General features: G+C 45.8%; 1 protein-coding gene across 1 annotated transcript in view; it reads left to right on the top strand.

Annotated features, from left to right (window-relative positions):
- The window catches only part of LOC147679911 (pyroglutamylated RF-amide peptide receptor-like), a 206,420-nt gene that overhangs the window by 113,749 nt on the left and 77,399 nt on the right, over window positions 1–15,272 (top strand). The window contains exon 4 of the mRNA XM_086944762.1: window positions 11,949–12,046. Coding sequence (XP_086800888.1) covers window positions 11,949–12,046 — 98 coding nt within the window. The remainder of the gene's footprint in view (window positions 1–11,948; window positions 12,047–15,272) is intronic.

Consider the following 15,272-nt stretch of genomic DNA (forward strand, 5'->3'; position numbering starts at 1 on the left):
CACTCCATCACAAGAACAAACGTTACGTAGGCAATGGAGGCACTTGTGCAAGTATCTAAAACAAACAAAATGTGTGAGGTAGCAAACAGTGTGTTACAAAACAAAAGTGACGTGTGGAAGTTCCAAAAGGGTACCATACACAGGTATTGGGATATTACTAAACATTTAAACTACCAGAACACACTGGGGAGGAAGACCATAATCCTGGCCAAAAGACTTTCCAGTAATGGGAGGTCTTCCTTCAGACGAAGGCAAGGGTGTGAGTTAGACTTGGAGGTATCTTTGGAGGAGGAGAACTTTAAGGTCCCGTTTGAAGGCCTGAGAAGAGGAGGTAGTCCGGAGCTGAGGCGGGAGTGAGTTCCAGATTCTCACTGCGTTGCCTGAAATGGATTGGGCCATTGATCTTTCCTTCTTGAAAGTGGGGGGTTCAAGCAGAAGATTTTCCGCATTCCGAGATGGTCTAGAGCCTCCAGAGAGTTTCAGTTTAGCGAGGAGAGGAGGAGTGCAAGGCTTTGTGGGTGATACAGGCAGTCTTGTAGATAGCTATAGCCTCGATGGGAAGCCAACGCAGGGAGGATAGCAGCGGTGTGATGTGGTCGCTTCTTTTAGCCCCATAGATGAAACAGGCTGCTGAGTGTAGGACCGATTTCAGGGGGGGATAGGTGGGATTTGGGGAGGCCAGTAAGAAGAGAATTGCAGTAGTCCAGTCTGGAGAGGACCAGCGATTGCACCAGTGTTTTAAGGTCATGCTCAGGAAAAAAGCGACAAATTCCCCAAAGAAGTTGCAGTTGGTATCGTGCAGACTTTGCAATGGAATTGATGTGATGGATTAGATTGAGATTCTTGTCGAGTAAGACACCAAGGGATTTTGCGCTTTCAACAATGATATGCTTATTGTCGAGTAGATGCGTCTGATCCATCCAAGATTGAACTGGGGGAGGGGCAAGCGAGGCGGAGAGGAGGAATTTAGTTTTGGAGGGATTCAGAATCAGTTGATGAGTTGGCATCCAGTTTTGAATGGAGTCGAGAGTTGAGCTAAGGATAGTGAGATCGTGGGTGGAGGCAACTTTGAGGTAGATTTGAGTGTCATCTGCGTAGAGGTGATAGTTGATCCCAGATTTACTTAGGAGATTTCCCAGGGGTTCTAGGTAGAGGTTGAACAATGTAGGTGCAAGTATAGAGCCTTGAGGAACCCCTTGACCTACCGCCAGAGGAGATGAAAGTCTGTTCGCTAATATGATCATTTGGGATCTATCTGAGAGGAAGGAAGCAAACCATTTAAGCACATTACCCTCCATGCCAATTCTCTGTTGCAGAGTGTTGAGGAGAGTGTCGTGGTTGACAGTGTCAAAGGCTGCAGAGAGGTCAAGGAGAATAAGGAGACAGGACCCCCCCCCGAGTCGAGTATCCTCTGCGCGTCATCAATCACTTGCAATAGGGCTGTTTCAGTGCTGCAGTTTTGGATGAAGCCGGACTGACATTTGCCAAGAAGATCATTGTCCCTGATATAACGAGAGAGTTGTTTCGCTACACATCTTTCTGTGATCTTCACAAGAAAGGGAAGGTTAGTGGTGGGGCGGTAGTTATTGAGGTCATTCGCATCAGCAGAGGGTTTTTTAAGCAGAGGGGTGACCTGCCCTGTTTTGAAGGAGACAGGAAGGGAGCCTTGGCAGAGGGAGCGGTTGACCAGAGTGGTCCAATAGGACAGTGAATGGGAATAGAAGTCAATAGCAATGGCACTAGGGATGGGGTCAAGAGAGTGGTTGGAGGGCTTTGTTTCGAGGATGCATTTGAGGAGGGCATCTTCAGAGATGAGGTCAAAGTTCTGCCAAACGGCTAAGGATTTGCGCTCCTCAGGAGGGGTAGGGTGAGCTACCTGAGCCCCGAGGGATTTCACTTTTTCGTCAAAGAATAGAGCAAAGTTAGTTGCTTTCTTGGTAGAGTCCTCCAGCTTGGAGGTTGGGGGAGAGTGGTTAGGAATCTTGATGAGATCGAATAGTTTTTTGGGTCTATTTTTGGCAGAGTCAAGGAGGGTTCTGAAGTGCGACGCTTTCCCAAGGAAGATGTTCTTATGGTATTTGGATCTTGCACAACGAAGCATGGCTAAGTTATCGGTGGAGGGCGCTTGCCTCCATTGTTTCTCCAGGTATCTTAGCTGCTTCCTTTCTTCATAGAGGGATTTGTTGTACCAAGGTGCTGAAGGAGTGGGCCTAACCTTTTTGCTTTGGAGAGGAGTGACCTTATTGATTTCGATTGCAAGGACTGTGAGGCATTGGGAGGTGAGTACGTCAACATCTAGGTTCGGGTCTAGCTTTGGAAGTGATAACAAGGATGATTCAGAGAAGGAAACGATGTCAATATTTTTAACATTACGGAACCAAGAGGTAGCCCTCTTAGGTTGGCCAAGAGTTATAGAGTGTGAAAGGTGAAGAGAGAATGGGATGAGGAGGTGGTCAGACCAGTCAACATGAATAGGGGTAGTGATAGAGAGCCTGTCTGCTTTGGAGATAACAAGGTCCAGGATTGCGCCCTTAGAGTGTGTTGACTGTGTGCAGTGTTGTATAAAATCGTTTGCAGAGAGGAAGGTGGCAAGCGAGCTCGCAGAGGAGTCTTGCGGTGAGCCCCAATGGGGATTGAAGTCCCCCACAAAGGTCTGATTGTCACTTTCCGAGTATTGGTCGCTGATGAAGTCAGTGAGTTCTTCCAAAAACGAAGGGTCGCTCCCCGGTGGAGGGTAAATGACATGGAATCTGAGGGGTGAGCGATGGTGTAATTGGAGCTCAAGAGAAAGGCCTTCGAAAGTGCGTAAAGGGCTGAAAGGAAGAGCCTTCAGTTGAAGGGAGTTTCTAAAGATGACTGCAACACCACCCCCAACGTGGTCGGTTCTGTCTTTCTTGACTATAGAATAGCCTGTGGGTAGTAGGAGATCAAAGATAGCGTGTGAGGTGTCGTTGAACCAGGTCTCTGTGAGGAAGAGCATGTCAACCTTGTGAAGGGTGATGGTATCGGAGATTTGAAGTTTATGTCTTACTGCTGATCTGCAATTGTGGAGCAGACAGCGCAGCTCTGTCAAGACTGTTTTGGTGATGGGGGTACTTGGGCTCTGCCGGGTGATTGGGATGTTGTACTTATACAGGGGTGCTCGGGAGGGTTTAGGTGGAAACTTTGTTCTGACAGAGGAGATGGTCGGAATAGAGTAGACAATAGGGTAATCGGGAGGTGCAGGTTGAATAAGGGTGGCATTCGAAGGCTTGTGTGAGATAACCAAGTTTGCCGATGAGGGGTTGGGCTTAGTTATAGTGGGGTGAGGGGGCGAGGTGCAACTTGTGGGATGGTGCGGGTTATCCACAGGAATGGGGGTGAATGGAAAGGAGGGAAACTTGGAGCTTTAAAGTGAGATGGCACTTACAAGCTGGGAAATCAAGGTGATCAGGGAGTCTAGCTTATTTTCCAGGGAGAATAGGGTAAAGCACTGGTTGTTGGGTGGTTGTAGGGAGGCAGAAGGGGGTGGCATTGGAGGGGGAGGGTAGGGAGGGGTTGCGGTGGAGGAGGGGAGTAGGGGTGTTAGGTTCAAAAGTGGGGAAAGGTGGAGGTTGAGAGTAGGAGTAGGTGCGTCAGAGATAAGCATGGGCGAATTTTGCGAATCTCGCGTTCGCGAATTTTGCGGATTTGCGAACTCGCAAATTTGCGGATTTTTTTTTTGTGTTCCCGGCGGGTTTCTGCCAGTTCGCGAGGGTTTTGTACAATTTCGCAAAACGCGAACTTACCTGTCGGGTCGCAAGTTTCGCGAACTTGTTGTTTCTACGTGTCCAGCCTGTTTGGGACACTCTTCTTCATCACTGCCACTCTCTGTCACCACTGCCACTCTCTGACTACTCATGCCACCCTCTGGCCCACCCATGCCACCCTCTGTTTCATCACAGCACCCTCTGGTTGTCCAGTCAGTGTACATTATTGTGGCAACGCAAGCACACCTTCCCTGCCTCAAGTGACCTGAATTAATTTGGGGCTGATTAATGTGTCACAGAATATTTTTTTAGCTGGCACCTGCTTCCTTAGTGCTTCCTGATTAGTGATCTTTTACACTTGCTAAGTGCTTTCATTGTTGCAAAATTAGTTACAACACCTGCCCTGCCCCAACTGACAATAATGAATTAGGGGCTGATTATTGGATTTGAACCTCCAGCCTGGCTCCTGCTTGTCTCCCTTAGCTGTAATTCAGGACCTTTGTGGCATATGTGTAACTATTCTGAGGTTCAGAGCAGGGTCACATAATAGTTGCAACTGGCAACTGAACTCTGGAGGGGCCCCTCAGGAAGCACTACAGGAAATGGCTACTAATGATGAGCCTGAACTTTTGAACCTGGTAAGTAGTTTCAGTTTTGCTAAGATCGTATTTCTGCAATTTTGCGCTTATTCGCGGGGCGCGAAGTTGTACTGGGAAGCCGCGAACTCACGCAAACAGTGCGAGCAAGCCATGAAATCCGCTGCTCGCGGATTTGCGGATTTTGCGGGAGATTCGCGAATCTCGCGGATTGCGAATTTACTGAAAATCCGCAAAATCCGCGAGCGAAACTGATTTTCCGCCCATGCTTAGTCAGAGGCAGAGGGGGAGTTGTCTATGTTGGAGTTGCAGGAAGGAAAGGAATTAAGGACAGATTTAGGAGAAGATTGGTACGGATCCGAGCAGTGTGGTAGAAGGAGAGGGGAGGATTGAGTGGAGTTAAGGGAATGTGGGAGGTTAGGGAGGAAAAGAGGGGAGGTGGTCAAAGGGGTCCTGTCATCGATAGGAGGTGGCTGTAGGGGAACGGGCATCTGGCCTTGAGAGGGGGGTTGGGAGAAAGGGAAATTGAGGAAGGGGAGTGGTTCTGCTCTGCCCGAGGGAGGCTAGTGGAGAGGAATACCAAGGGGGTAAAGGGGGTAACACAGCATAGCTGGAGGAGAGGGTGGGAGGAGAGAGATGCAATGGGTAAGAGGGGAAATCGTGACGAAAACCGTGGGGAGGAGGGGGAAGAGGAGAGGGGGGATGGAGGAATAAGCTGAGCGTAGGGAGGATTAGCCTGGGTAGAGGGTTGGAGAAGAGGTGGACTCACAAGGGGGGTGGCAGGTAGGAATATGGGTGAGGTGAGGAGATTGGGGAATCGTGAAGGTGTAGCTTGGGCAAGGAGCGTATTAGTTAACGGTAAGGCTGAAGTGAAGAATGAGGGGGCAAACTGTGAAGGGAGAGGAATAGGAGGGGGGGTGGAGGGAAGGGGGCCTGCATGTGATTCTCGAGGGTGCATCCTAATGGTGTGTAGGGGAGTCAGGGGAGGAGAGAGTGAGTAGTGGGTGTAGCTAGGTGAGGAGTTAGGAGAAAACCCAGTCACAGAGGAGGGGAGTAGGGAGGGGAAGAGGTGGTCAAAGAGCGAGAGACAGGAGTCTTTGCCTTGTATCATGATAGTACCGTTGTTATAGAGTAAGATAGTGAGGTGGCCATCGAAACGTGCAGAGGGGGAAATTTTTAGTTGTTTGCCATGAGGGATGGAGGAGGAGGGAATGATAAAAGCTTGTGGGCCAAGAGGGGGTGTCGCGAGTGAAGAAGATGAAGTCGTTATTGAGCCTCCCAAGATGACCATTGTAAAATTGATCAACAAAAAGAGAATCAGGGAAACGTTCAATAGTGTTATGTTTCAATCGTTTTGCTGAGGCTTTAGTCTGGCCGGGAGTATAAATGATTTTATAGCAGTTTATTCCAGCCTTAACTCGAGTTGTGGCCATGTTGGGAAAATGGGCTGGAGGAGTGTGGGGGGGGAAAGAGACAGGTATTACTAGGAAGGCTAAGGAGATGATAGGTAAGAGGGCAAGAAGGAGGCACATAATCCAGATGTTGGGTGAAGAATCAGAAGAAGAAGTCAGAACTAATGTGTCGTCCGGGAAGTGGGGTGGGTGTTCGTTGGGCCCTGCATCAAAGTATGGCCTAGCGTCCTAAATGCCTCGGAGACTCCCAGGCCACCTCAGCAGGGGGGCACAGATGACCTGAATGCATAGTTCATAATGTCCAGGCTGCTGGCAACGTAGCATGAGTCATAACGCAACCAAACAAAACTGTCTACACTGATAAAATTGTCCTAAGAGAAGCAGCTGGCACTACTTGCTGCACAGCAGTTAAGGCTTAAGTGGAGCAGCTGGCACTTACTTGCTGCGCAGCTGTAAAAAGGCCTAAATGGAGCAGCTGGCACTACTTGCTGCGCAGCTGAAAAAGGCCTAAACGGTGCAACTGGCACTATTTGCTGCCCAGTTGTAAAAGGCCTAAACGGTGCAGCTGGCACTACTTGCTGCACAGCCGAAGGAGAGGCACCAGCATCCTCCTGATGGTCATGCTGCTTCCTTCACGGCCATCCTGACTGTTCGCGCAGTGCGTCAAGGTTGGATAGATGAACCCAGTTATACAGGGTTGCTTGAGCCAAAGACTACGCAAAGCAGCCACACGCTTTACTCTGCCACTAGCCCAATGGATTGCAGCTATTTGATACAGCGTTCAAGCCCCGGTTGTAGCCACCACTCACCACTCACAGGCTATTCGCTTAAATCAGTGCCCAGGATCATTGAGCAATGCTGGAACTGGGCATTGGCGCTGATTTGCATTGGCATAGAGCCTCATTGGCATAGGTCTCCAATGTTGATCACTGTGGGGCCTGGGTTACAGTCCCAAGCATGACCGAGCATGATGGTTTGTATTACAGTGTCCCAAATGACGCCATCTTGAAGTCAGGAGGCATGGGCTGGTCGTTTTTGTTCAGGCAGGCTGCAGGTAACATTTTATCAAGCCGCATAAGAGAGTCTAAATGAGGGTGGGCTTAGAGAGTGGTAAGATTGCTGCACTGGAGCACAGAGGGCAGGATCGGAACAAATGGGGCTGTGCTTTTTTGCCGCAACGCCATTTTGGGGTCAGGCGCCTTGAGATCAGGACATCACTCTCAATACATAAAAGGTCAGGGAATCAAAGGTAGGCCCCGCTTGTCCATGTGATGCAATGGGCTCTGTGGGAGCTCAGTGGGAGCCAACGGGCCTCACAAGCATCGCGCTCTGCACATGATTGGGGACTCTGGACATGATTGGGGTTACCACTGACCCCGATGTTAAGGGGCGCCGCTATCTCAGGGTGCTACTCGCAGGCAGAGGAGCACCTCACCTCTTGTGCACTCGTCTCGCCTCTTGCGGCAGCCTCTGCGGGGTCCTACGGGTCTCCCAGGCACCAGCGCCGTACGGGGCAGATCGTTCCGACAGCCGTCGCTTTAGTTGCAGGCATCGGCACTGGGTGCCGCCATCTTGTGTAAGGCAAGGGGTGCCCGGCCAGGAATCGTCAGGCAATGCGGGCCCAGACGTGGATGTATGGAAGTTTACTCCGAGTATCCGCCCGAAATCACCGGTGTTTTCTCGCCGGCAGGGTTCCGCCTCCTGTGTATGGGGTCATCGTGGCACGATCGGAGATTGGCACGGGACATCGCCATCTTGTATGCGGGTAGAGGCTCCCGGCCCGGATCCGTCTCGTGGCGATTCCCTCCCTAGACGAGACAGCTAGTGCAACCCTATAATAAAACTAAAGTTAAGAAATGCCAATCCACTCCTCTTCAAGTCGAGATTGAGGAGGAAACAGATTAAATGCCCTAGATTGAGAGAAACCAGAATTAGTCCTTTAAAAAAGACAGAAAGGCATATACCTCTAAAACACAATATGTTCAGGAAGGGAAGAAGCCCTTTGATCTAGTTAATCTTACCCACCAAAGAGGGAAGCATTTTTTAGGAGATGTTATACATATTCAACCTGATTCATAGGTCCAGAGTACAAGATTTTCCCAGGAAGCCAGTCCGCAGCATGCTATAATTAAATATATAGGAATCAAGAATTGCATAATTTGACCTAAATGGTGCAACAGTAAGAAAAGTATGTTTTCCTTTTATTACAGTTCTAACCGGAAATGGAGCTGAACTCCGGGGCCAGTATGTCCTTTACTGATGGTGCATATAGTGGATTTGAACAATTAGTATGTAGTTTGGCTAGGCAAGTACTTTGAATTCCTCGAGGAGAGGTGGAAATGAAGGTATTGTAACTGTGGGGCTTATTTACAAGCCCCTTGCGACACTTTTGTGCAGCCATTGCATCAATTTTTGTGATGCAGTAGAGGCATAAACAATGCACCAGGTTGTGCCCTATTTACAAAGTGGTGCATCTAGGCAGATGCATCACCTCGTAACCTCCTGCGCCACATTATACCTGTGTCAGGTATAATGTATGCAGGGTGGGTGTTCCCACACCAGAAAGCCTAGTAGAAGTGACGCAGTGAAATCAACAAGATGTCACTGCCCCTCTTCTAGGAAGCCACTGCGTCAAAACCTTACACCTGCTTGGAGCAGAAATAAGGAGTGACCTAGGGCATTAAGAATAGGCCTCCCACGTGCATTTCTGGAGTTGCATAAGGCTTACGACACAACTCCAGCAATGTGTGCTTTTTTCGCTGACCCGTATGTCAGAATTTCTGACGCATCTGTCAATCCTTGTGCCATGGTAAGCCGTATTGTAAATACGTATATAATAAATTATAATTGTCTTTGAAAATGTGTTAATGTGTATATATAGGCTTCTTCTTCTTCCTCTTCATTCAGCGTTTAATCCTAATGTTTAGTGTTTAAATGTTAATTGTGATCCTCTTTTCACCTGAACCTTTTGTTAGGTGCAATAATTTACTGTCCCTGGTTCAGGGTAGTTGGACAGCCCCTGTAGTCTGTCTATGACGTATTGTAAATACAGCGCATCCATGGTGGCTCAAGGTTATTTCTTGCAGGCACAAGGAAATTAGCGCATTGCTGCTTTAACTCAGTGATGCATCAGTTTTTTGTAAATAAGCCCCTAACTTTTGCAGCAGTTATAAAATTGGCTTCATACACAGGGCAAAGAGGAAAGGAATAAGGAGATAACCTTGTTGGGTGCTCTGTGTAATATCAAATGGGGAAAGGAATTGCCATTAGTCATGAAATTAGCCCATGCTGAGCAGTGGAAAACTTGAATCCTACCTGAGAATCGATGGCAGAGTCCAAACCGTCATATTATAGATGAAGCGAATAGCCACTTCACTCAATCAAGCGTCTATTTGGGTAAACAACCTTTAGTGCGCGACTGCTAGTGCGAATACCATTACTTCGCAAGCGTTACTACGCTTGCGATGTTACAACACGTACCATTAGTACGCAAGTTGTTACATCACAAGCGTTGTTACAACATATGCGTTGTAATGGTATGCGCTATCCACAACGTTGTTTGGAAGGCGCTTCTCTTTCCAAACAACGACGTGAGATCTAACGTCGCTGGAAGCCGCTGGAAGCTGGAGAAGAGAAGAACCGCGGAGGAGAGAGAGGTAAGTGTAGTTTTTTTGGGTCGTGCAGGGGTAGTCTTTTAGGTTGTAGGGTTGTGTATGAGTAGTGTAGAGTAGTGTATTTGAGTTTAGGGTAGTGTTGGGGGTCGTGAAGGGTAGTGTTGGGGAGTAGTGATGTGGTGTTTGTGTAGTGTAGGGTAGTGTTTTAGGGTTTATCGTAGTGCCGGAGGGTCGTGCAGGGTAGTGTTTCAGTGTAGGGACCGGATTCAGGGTAGGGGCAGGGTTGTGCTAGGGCTAGTGTTTTAGGGTTTAGGGTAGTGATGTGGTGTTTGTGTGGTGTAGGGGAGTGTTTTAGGGTTTAGGGTAGTGTCGGGGGGGGTCGTACAGGGTAGTGTTTTAGTGTAGGGAATGGACTAGGGGGAGGGTTATGCTTGGGGTAGTGTTTTAGGGTTTAGGGCAGTGTTGTGGTGTTAGTGTAGTGTAGGGTAGTGTTTTAGGGTTGAGGGTAGTGTTGGGGTGTCGTGCAGGGTTGTGTTTGGGTGTAGGGAGTGGACTAGGGGTTGGCGGTGGGCTGCGCAGGGTGTAGTGTTTTAGGGTTTAGGGTAGTGTTGTGGTGTTTGTGTAGTGTACAGTAGGGTTTTAGGGTAGTGTTGGGGTGTTGTGCAGGGTAGTGTTGTAGTGTAGGGAGTGGACTGGGGGAAGGGTGAGGGTCGTGCAGGGGGTAGTGTTTTAGGGTAGTGGTGGGGTGTGGTGTTTGTGTAGGGGTCGTGAAGTGTAGTGTTAGAGTTTAGGGTCCAGGAAGGGGGCAGGGTGAAGGTCGTGTAGGTGGTAGTGTATTAGGGTTTAGGGTAGTGTAGTGGTGTTTAAGTAGTGTAAGGCAGTGTAGTGTAAGCATGATTTTAGTGCGATGTTTTTAATTAGCATAAACCATACTACATTTATAACCATTTGCGTTATAAATGCATGCGCAGTCAAAACTTGTGAGGTAATGGTTTATGCTAAGTAAAGACATCACACTAAAATGATGCGTAGTAATGGTATGGGAAGTATCGACATACATTCACCTATTTGGCATTGAGTGCAATGAGGATCCCTGGGTGAGATCCTTGTTTAGCTGAATCTATTAATGCTGCAGGAAAGATTGTGTGGTCAGTGGTATTCCCCACTGCAATGAGCCTAGTCTAAGAGATGGTTTATAATTTTTAAAAATATTCTAACGTGGGCTACGTCATAAGAAAGTGGGCTTGAAGAGCCAGCTATGATTTCCTTTATAACTTGCATAAAAGTTAAAAGAAGTTGCTCCATAAGTTTGTTTATAGAGTTTCCTCGGTAATGCATGAGTGTCAGTGGATCTGCCTGAAGGGTCAGTTTGATTTGCCAATGAGAGCTTTGCCATTGTGACAAGAGGTATAAGCATTTATATCTGAAGGGCATTCCCTGATGAGAATAGGATTTGTTTTAAAGATTTTATTGCTTTAGAACGAGACTCTAATAATATTTTTGTGTATAAGTAATTACTTTGAAATTTTTCCTAACATTTATGAAAATTTGATATTTGCTTCCTTCAGTCAAAGCCAAGGAATAAGATAGGTTTTAAAGTCTCTGGTGTACCTGGCTTCTATTTTCTTTGTGTTGAGTAACATTTTCCAAAACGTTAATTTCTTGCTAACTTTACCAACAGTAGCAATATTTATCGCTAAATAGGCTTAGCAACGATTTTTTTATCGCTGCCTATCGCTGGATATGTTAGCAGAGAAAACATGCTATTACCAACGTTTTTCTCCATTGTGCTAAAATATCCAGCGATAGCGGCGAAATGTGTGAATATCGCTGAGAATACAGCGATATTCACGCATTAGTGAAGAAATGCTCTTAGCCATGTTTTCCACCTCTAATTGGATAACATGGCTAAGAACTGGTCTGGGCAGGTGTTAGTATTTGGAGATGTTCGCGCTTAGCGTGAATATTTCCAACGCTACGCCTGCCTTGCTAATAGGCAATAGCGACGTTAGTGACTGCTTTCAGTCGCTAACTGGTTGGGTACGCCCACTTTGCATGTCATTGGTGATAAACATCGCTGACATGGAAAGCGGGCCCCAAACCGCTCTCTATCGCCTAAAAGCTGTCGATAACATCAGTAATCGACAGCTTGCTTATAGGGCGAAAGAATTATCGCCGCTTAGCAGCCGAAAACGGCCACTAAATCGGCGATAATTGCCTATCGCCCCCCTTGGTAATATGCCCCTTTGTTTATATTTTTACTCTTTCTGCCCTTCCCCCTCTCACATAACGTTATAAACAGGCAGGAGTGACTACTGAACCCCAAGCATGTTCCAAGTGATGAATATTACTTTTGATGTGGATTTCTAATATATTTGGCCTTACAGCCGTGAAAATGGATGTGAAGGGCATTGATCAATATCGGAATGTACAAAATAAATGATAAGCACAGGTGTGAATGTTTGATGGTAAAATATGTTGGATATAGAAAGACACATGATCTACAGGCATGTATCTGAATGCATAAGCTGGCATGACTATCGATTGCACTGCCAGAGAAAAAAACTTTTCCTGATTCCTTTTTTATGATCTTTGCAGGAAGAAGAAGCGGGCAGTGATGATGATGGTTATAGTCGTTCTGTTCTTCACGGTGTGTTGGGCACCTTTCCACATTGTTCATATTCTCTTTGAATACAGTGAGTGTACTTATCCATGACTATTTTGTTGTGCCCTGCATGCGGAGTACACAAAGTTCTCTTGTTTTGTGGCTGTCTACTTTACACAAAGTTTTGGAAATGCTGACAAAGTTACTGTAACTGCATAGATTCCTGGCTGAGAAAGACATATTCTGCTCGTTTGTCTGAATTTATTCGAAGGAAAATAAGAAATATCACTCTACCTAATGGGCAAAGTTTCTTTAACAATTCAAACTTTTCTACAATGTCGCAGGAGCTGTTTTATTATTTTATGTGCATTCAAGAACATATCAATAAATAATATGTGTTACTTGCTGAGTGCTCATTAAACATTGAAATGGTACAGAATAGTACGATTCTTAAAAGATGTGTTACCATCACCATTTTTTCCATTTGCAAGTTTATCTCCATTATACAAAAGCATTGTAGTCCATGTGTCTTACAATTACTCTTCCCGTTCAATTCATTTTTCTGTTCACCTTGACTAGCACAATTTAGCTCACCATGCCCTACCTTTTGGAGGCTCCTTATACACCTTTTAGCAATACAGATCTATGCGCACGTGTGAAAAATAATTGTAACAACTTGATTCAACTGCCAATGTAACACTATCGAGAAACAGGCAAATACATAATTCCAAAAACATAGGAATGCAATTTATATTTTACAAAATGCTGTATTTATAAATAATTCATAGGTATGATAATGCAGGCATCTCTGGCAAATACATTCTAGAATATTTTATCACTACCATGGCATTTCTTTTTTAAAGTATTATATTTGCTTGGCAAAACAGCTTCACAACTAACAATTCAACCCCCCTCAACACCCCTGACTCTGGGATCACCATACTTCTATCTCCCCCCACCGCAAGCAGTGGAGGCACGCGACCCAATCACCAAGTAGCCCACCATGACCTGTGTATTCCGAGCACCATCATTGTAAGGCTAGTGTCCAACCTTCCCACTACACCAGTCCCCTGCCTGTGCCACACTAGATTTCCCACACTCATCATTTCCTAATTTTGTCAGATTTTTTGGGACAGCCTCTCGCTTTATTGATCTCTCTTTTGTGTGCATTACATAGAACCATCTCCCGTTCCCAATCTTTCACCTTCAGTACCACCTTGGACCCTCATGTACACACTGGTTCCCTTTTGGCCAGAATAAAGCCCAGGTTGAAAAGCATCCACTGGCAAGGATGCGTGGACGGGCTTAGCAACCTTTCTACGATGCATTGCTGATAAATTGGGAAGATGGGTAATTACGCATATGCTGTGTAGTCAATAGTATGTTCACACTGTGCTCGGTCTAAGGATCAGTGCTCGACGATCCAGCACTGTTAGATTGGCTGAACGTAGAGTTAATTGGTTGGCCCCCCTGCTTATTGTCTGTGGGGATTTTAACATAAATATGAGTTGTTTGGCCTCTATCCATCAGAACAACGTATCAAGAGCGTAAACCTAAAGTGTATAAATCCCTGCTACAGCTGAGATTATTTCATGGGCTGTCGGATGTTTGGGCTAAACAAGTAATGAATGATCCTGGTTTTACATATTTTTCTGCCTCTCACCAAACACGTCAGATTGGATTATTTTTAGTGTCACACGAGCTGGTACATGGGAGTAAAATAACTAAATATCCTAGAGTTATATAAGATCATAACCCTTTGGTCCTCAAAATTAATATCCAGAAGAAATCACAATTAGCTTGTTGGACATTTAATCGGGCTCTGCTCAGTGATGAAGGTTATGTTCAGCATATGAAGGGGTGTATCCCTAGATTCAATGAAGAGAATCTTGGCAGCACTAGTATAAAGGTAGTTTGGGATACATTAAAGGCTGGCATAAGAGGGAAAACATCTAAGTATGGTTGGGAGACACAAAAGAAAGAAAATAACCTGTTACATACACTATGAGGAACTGGGAAAGGCCAAAGCCCACCTGATAGAGGTTCTCTCTGAAGGAGGTGATTCAGAGATAGCTCAATCAAGAATTATAATTACCAGGTCAGCGATTGCAGACATTTCTATTAAGAAATCAGCAGGCAGATATATGGCTTGGGTGGAGCAGGGTTTACGAGAACAATGAAAGGGTGGGTCACATGCTCGCAGTCTGTACCAGAGAAAAAATAGTGCAAACCCGAATCACAGAAATTATCGATCCTAATGTGCACCTGGTTAACGACCCAGATGGCATTCTATCGGCATTCCAAAAGTTTTATTAAAAACTATATATAGAGGACAGTTGTATGGAAAACTGTGAGATTGAGGAATAATTTAATGGAATAACTCTCGAACAGCTTTCCCCTGAGGAGAAAGAAATGTTAGAATCATCAATTAAAATCGATGAAGTGAGAGTGGCTATTGATTCTCTGCCATTAGGCAGAGCTGTTGGTATGGACCTAATAACAGGGGGATTTTATAAAAAAATTCAGGCCACAGCTAGAGATCTTCAGTAGAGCCCAATCCGGCGAGGTCCCACTCGAAACTTGGAAAATAGGCTAATATCTTTGTATTACTGAAAAAAGGCAAAGCCATAAATGAACTGGGGTCATACCGACCTATTACGTTGATTAACAGTGACACAAAAATGTATGCAAAAATTCTTGCTAATAGGTTGCCCTCAGTGATCAAGAAATTAGTCTCTCCCTTTCATCACGGATTTGTTCCTGGCAGCGAGACAACAAAACATATCAGTCGGACTATTGTCCTGTTTAATACACTAAGGTCACGGGAGGCCCTATTGCTTTAATACTTTTAGATGCAAAAAAGGCTTTCGATATGGTCTCCTGGTCCTTCCTGTGGGCAATTATGAAAAGAACAGGCTCGGGCAAAGGGTTTATAAGGGCTATAAATAGCATGTATCTAGAGCCTTTTGCTAGAATAGCCTTTATGGAATATAACATCTGGTATAATTAAGATCACAAGAGGCACAAGGCAAGGGTGCCCCTGTTCTCCTTTATTGTTTGCTATCTAAATTGATCCCTTAATGAGGAAAATAGAGTAGAATCAAAAGATTATATATATTAATACCAGAGAAGGAAACACCAAGATTTAGCCTATGCTGATGATCTGGCAATAGTCACGCCCAACCCTCGGTATGCCCTCATGGGGATAGAGAAAGTAGCTAGCCATTTCGGCAAATTTTCTGGCAATCACCTCAATGAAAGTAAAACGCTAATTGTTAAGAATGATAGAATAAATCTGGATGACTCTGAAGTAGTTC

This window comes from Lissotriton vulgaris, chromosome 11, assembly GCF_964263255.1.
Source record: "Lissotriton vulgaris chromosome 11, aLisVul1.2, whole genome shotgun sequence".
Taxonomy (NCBI): Eukaryota; Metazoa; Chordata; class Amphibia; order Caudata; family Salamandridae; genus Lissotriton; species Lissotriton vulgaris.